The following is a 5,659-nucleotide window of genomic DNA, read 5'->3' on the forward strand; positions in this document are numbered from 1 at the left end:
TAAGCTAAGCCAAGCTAAGCCGGACCTCTAGCTTGACTTTGCTTACCTAAAATTCTCCTAGCTTGGCTTGAATTGGCTCGGCTTATAAGCTCTTGCCAAGACTTCTAGATATAGTTATTCCGGCCTAAACCCCCTGTCACTACCTACTTTCCCGCTTACCTATTGTCCTTGTATGCTATAATAGCCCTAAGACCCTAACTCTATAGTTCTATGCCCTGGTCTAGGAGGGGCATTCCACCAAGGAAAGTATCACCACCCTGTCGAACCACCCTATCAAGCCTGACTAACTAAGCACAGGCCAGTATAGGGCAAAAACTGGGCCCAGGTAAGCCTTGGCAAGCCCTTGCGAGTCGGGCCGCCACAGGATTGAAGTCTGGGGGGTCTAGCTTGGCTTATTTCGCCAGAGCCCGGCTTGAATTGGCTTGCGACAGCTTGGCTTATTGCTGGCACTGGCGTCAACGATGGGGAGGCAGACCGATTTTGGGGGTCAGAATCCTATTCCGCGTTGGAGGCAACTTGGCAAGTCCGCCTGCTCCGTCACATGGTCTGCGGCGCGGTCCTACCCTATGGTCTGGTCTTGCAGTTCTACGCGCTGCTGGTCGCCGGCCTGTTCAGCTCAGACCCCGCACACGCTACACTTTGTACCACTCGCAAGATACGTCCTCATTCAAACGATACCCGTCCGTTCCTCCCTGCCAACTCTCCCGTCCGAACCCCGCCTTAGGAGGCCGGTGCGCATCCGGGTGATGACGGCGCGCTGCTCAGCCGACGGGGATCTATTTTGAAGTGGGCGATAGCTACTTCTCTCTTTGATTTCGGCCCACGCGTAGCGTCTTTCCTGCGGAAATTGCCGACGCAATTTCACTTGAACGCTGTTTTGGTCAGTCTCCATGCTCTCTTTGTTGGCTATCATATCAGCCTGTGAGGATGACAAGTCCGAGCTGGCTATTGCTGAGCCAGCCCTGCTGCCGTCCGACCGCCAAGACCGGGTCGGTCGGCCAGACGGGCGCGGTTGCAACTGCGGGTAGGTCTTCCGGATCGGGTGGGGCCGTGACGGCGGAGTGTGCCGGCGGAGCGGGCCCAAGACCAACCCGTCTCGGGTCCTCATGGTTCTCAAATTCACACAGTGTATATATGCCCTAGGTCGCTCGACATCATGCACTTTTCTGCAGCAGGCAATTGTTAGCCGAAGCAACGGGCCACACACGTGATATCGGCGGAATGAACAGCGATGTGTGCCAAGGTGACCTCTTCCTAAAGACTGCGAGAGAGCAATGAGGGAGGAATACCGTATAATTACGAGCAGGTTCACCAGACCCTATAGTAGTCCCAGGCTATCCATGTTGATGACCACCTTCTCGTTAAGAAGCCCAATGTTTCTTTGGGACCGTTCGCAGGCGAGGGATATGCGGAGCTTCCTGTCCAGCTCGACCTCAAGGAGTCTTCGTCGAATTTCGCTTGGCGAGAGGGTAACTTAGTGATGATTTGCATAAGCGAATGCAGGGCGATATGCGACCGACAGACTAGTGGGTTGGCGGCGGTTGAAAAGACGAGCCGGAGCAGAAACCTCCCTTCGTATGTCGAGCTGTCGCTCTTCTTGCCAGACTCTTCCTCCCAGTCTTTGCCCTCATCGTTGATCGTGTCTTCTGCATAATAGTCGTCTGCGGCATTATTGATTGCAAACTTTGGAATGGATAATCTCGGGGGTTAGGGGCATTGGGCAATGGAGCCTTGGACCCTCTGGATGTGCCGCCATGCAAAGCCGGGGATTCGGTGCGCCTTAATTTTCATTCGCTGCCAGCGACTCATACCATGCCGGGGGATGGGGATCCTACAACAGCTTGCGGTAATACTGTTAGTTCCGCAACAGAGCCAAGATTCAAGGAACACACTGTTACTGGCCTCAACAGGATGCCCTTGTATTCCTACCTGGAACAGCCTGTTTTGGAAGATATCCTATATTACCACTAGTACTCTGTTCTTCGATAACAGTATTAGACACATCTTTCAGTCTGATACAAGAGGTGGCCATCACGACCTATCGTTCCTTCCCTTCCTCCTGCCACGCCCCTTATAGTCCAGCAGTTTGGATCGCTCATCACGCGTGCTTGTAGTGTAATTGCCTTGTAACATGTAAATGTAAACTATGTAATCAGTAGGCTATAAGTTCAACTCTAAGTAAGGCCATATTTTTCATCATCAAGGTCAGTACCCCAAGGCGTTGGCAACCAACGACAATGGCCCCTACAGGTTCAGCGACCTATAGGGGCCCTAACTTTTAGCCCACAATAGCACATACAACAGAGCCAACAGCAGTCTATTGCTGTCCGAACAGTATGTTACTAACCTAACATTATATATTGGGAACAGTATATAGTAGTATGGAGCAGACCGTTCTTTGAACATTCTGTTACGACAAACCCTGCAGGCTACTCTGGCCTGCGTAGGGTAATGCTAGCATAGTGCTCCACAACTTACTCTGTTCCGGCCGTAACAGAGTCACCAAAGCTCTGTTGTAGGAGCCCCCCTTCCCCGTATGGTAGAGGTGCCCAACTGGTCGCACCATATATACCTATGTAGGCATGCACTCGCTTGACACCTTGGCCGCTTCCAGTTGTTATAGGCTACACGTGAACGACGCCAAGGAAACCCCGCACCCTCTTGAGCATCAACTGATGCCTACAGCTTTCAATGCAGTTCTAACCACAAGCCCCAACCTCTTCAGCATCCTGTCTTTCGGCCGGAAAGACAATACCATGTTCGCCTCCAGGATATTGCTCCCACGAGGGGTGCGGCGAGGCAGCTACTCTTCTCAATCTCGATTGCGGCCCAACCCTCGCATTCATTGTCACTCCCAATTCCAGTATGAAACACCACGCCGGCAGCCGTTAACATTCAAAGAGCGCCTCGATGCTTATCTTTTTCTCTCTTTTACCGCTCAGTTCATCATCTTTTTTGCATACGAGCCGCTGAGAGATTACGGCCTCTTCGACACCATGGCCCAATCGACCGTCTTCCGTCTGCTGCCTTTGAAGAAAGTGAAACCCTGTCCAAACTCCCCAAGCGACACTCCCTACCAGCCCATCACCCGAGCAAAAGAAATCCGGCTGCTCGTCCTCGAGCCCGGTGAGCCGGGCGACGAAGTGAGATGCCGCCTAGTCAATGTTCAGCTAAGCTGGCGTACCAAATACGAAGCCCTGTCATATGTATGGGGTAGTTCTACCGTGACCCGCCCGCTGCGCTGTTCCGGCCACGCTATACCCGTCACTGTCAGCCTCTACGACGCCCTGAACGACTTGCGGTATCGCGACCGCGAACGGCTTCTCTGGGTGGACGCCGTCTGCATCAACCAGGTCGACAACGACGAGAAGGCCACGCAAATTATGCTCATGGGAGAGATCTACTCGCGGGCGAGACAGGTACTCATCTACCTTGGCAAAACGGACCCGAGCGTCGAGGACGCTCTGAAACACATCCGCTTCCTCGACTGGAAGTTCATGCCCCTTCACATCCAGGGCTACTGTTCAAGGCTCGCGTCCCTAGGCGCGTTAGGCAATGCCCTCATCGACATGCTTCCAAATATGAAGCCGATCCCTGAAAACGACAGGTTCAACTGGGATCCGGTCATCGCCTTGCTACAGCGCCCGTGGTTCCAGCGTACTTGGATTATCCAGGAGGCCATCCTCGCCAAACGCGCCCAGGTCATCTGCGGCGACGAGGCCGTGTCGTGGGCAATGTTCGAGCGGGTCGTGGTCGCCATGAACATGTACTTAGGCAAGGTCGGACCGATCAGGGACTACCACCTAATCGACTTCGCCGTCCGAGGCGTGCACATGATGCGCGCGGCGCGGCGGGATCGCTATCGCCACATCCTGATGCCCGAAATGTGGCTTATGAGCTGGCTGGTGACGGGGTCGCGGGTGCGTCGGCAGGAGTACACCAAGCTGCTGGACTTGGTTACCGATAGTAGAGGATTTCAGTGTACCAACCCGCGCGACAAGATCTTTGGCATGCTTGGCGTGACAGCCGAGGATACCTCTCGAAGCGGATACGTCACACCAGACTATAAGATTTCGACCGGGGATGTGTTCCGGAACTTTGTGCTCTGGGAGATTTTCAACAATAGAAGCCTGAGAGTTCTTGGTTGTAGTTCGGATAAAGCTGGCGGCGAGCTGGGGGATGCGTTTCCTTCTTGGGTACCTGACTTTACGAGACTCGATCCACATCACGGTCTGACGCGGTGGGAAAACCGTGCGAGTTTCCACGCGAGTGGTAAGAGCTCCGCTCAGGCACGGGTGTCCGAAGACGGCACTGTGTTGTATCTGAGGGGCAGGGCCATTGACAGAATCCACACGGTTGGGGAGAAGACCGTTGCCGTGCCCGACGTAGACGACCGGCGGAAAGTACAGAAGGCGAACTGGTACGAGCCATTTGAAACCAACAAGGGAATGATCGAAGAGGCAAGGGACATCTGGCTAACGGCAATGGATCGATGGACTAGAGGGGGCCGTCATATCCTGGCGGGGGGCAACTTGGATACCAAGAAAGGGGAATATGAGACAGGTATCCCGGTTGACTGGGTTCCTGCGCGGTGGGAGTCATTCGTACGAACTATGGTCTGCAACCGAACAGACTTCGGCCAGGAAGCTACGGGGCCATTCCTGTGCTTGGTAGCAGCATACGTCCGCCTCGTTCTTGACGGTCCAAAACTGGATCCGTCCTTCGTAAGGCGCTGGCGAGGCCCCGTCGGAGACGTGGCTGAGGCGGTCATTCGGACTGCGCAGTCGCGTCGCTTCGCGTCCACCGAGATGGGACTGGTGGGCTATGTTCCAATGAGGGCAAAGAAGGGGGACTTGATTGTCGTCTTCTACGGCGCTAGCGTACCCTATATCATAAGGATGGCGACAAGCGGGAGATGGTATCTGGTGGGTGAATGTTATATGCATGGACTCATGTCTGGCGAGGGTATGAGAATAGAGGAGGAAGCAGAAAGAGAATTTGCCATAGCGTAACGTAGAGAACTGTGAGATTGGGCTCCCAGTTGGGGTTGTTTGTGTCCATGAGCATACCAAATGTGACAGAAAATCCCTCTTCAAGGTTCCTCATCACTCGATCCTGGGCCGGTGTAAGACAAGCAGATCTCTTGCCCGTCCAGCCGATCGAAGATGTCCTCAAACTGCTTGTCTTCCTTGTGCCCGGCCCTCAGTGAGTGGATCGGCTGCAGGATGGGCATTTTCCGTTTTTCGGCTGCCAGTGCATCCAAAGAGGACGTTAGCTCTTCCGCGACCTCCCGGCTCCGCTATGCTCCGCACTTGCTGTTCTACGGCTGCCATCTGGAGCGTTTCTTCGTAGCGCACAAGAGAGAGTGAACGATTGAGGCTATTCAGTTGCTTAGAAACGCTGTCGAGCGCTTTGGATGCGCCTTTGAGCCGGATCATTATGAAGCATGGTGACGAGATGGGGAAGGATGAGGACTGCAATGGTATGCCCTTTGCGAGTCCCAATGCCTTTTTTTCGGCGCTAACGTAACTTAATCATCTCCTAAAACAACACAGAACCCTCCAGCCCCACTCTTACACGCGCCTTTTTAGCGGAAGTGTGCCAAAACCTCAAAACCACGAATTTTCTTTACTAGGCTCACGTCGGGGCAGGAAACCCT

At 54.0% G+C, this 5,659-nt stretch overlaps 2 protein-coding genes across 2 annotated transcripts; one reads left to right on the forward strand and one right to left on the reverse strand.

Moving 5' to 3' along the window:
* Nucleotides 1–638: 638 nt before the first annotated feature.
* N656DRAFT_785236 (uncharacterized protein) lies at nt 639–1,463 on the reverse strand. Its single transcript, XM_064816334.1, has one exon. It carries the CDS (start codon nt 1,106–1,108, stop codon nt 668–670), a length of 441 nt encoding a protein of 146 aa, XP_064665025.1. The 5' UTR covers nt 1,109–1,463; the 3' UTR covers nt 639–667.
* A 1,197-nt stretch (nt 1,464–2,660) lies between these two features.
* Nucleotides 2,661–5,047, forward strand: N656DRAFT_785237 (HET-domain-containing protein). Its single transcript, XM_064816335.1, has one exon. The coding sequence runs from the start codon at nt 2,757–2,759 to the stop codon at nt 5,010–5,012; it is 2,256 nt and encodes a 751-aa protein (XP_064665026.1). The 5' UTR covers nt 2,661–2,756; the 3' UTR covers nt 5,013–5,047.
* The last annotated feature ends 612 nt before the right edge of the window (nt 5,048–5,659 follow it).

The sequence above is a fragment of the Canariomyces notabilis genome (assembly GCF_033297395.1).
Source record: "Canariomyces notabilis strain CBS 508.74 unplaced genomic scaffold N656scaffold_42, whole genome shotgun sequence".
Classification (NCBI taxonomy): Eukaryota; Fungi; Ascomycota; class Sordariomycetes; order Sordariales; family Chaetomiaceae; genus Canariomyces; species Canariomyces notabilis.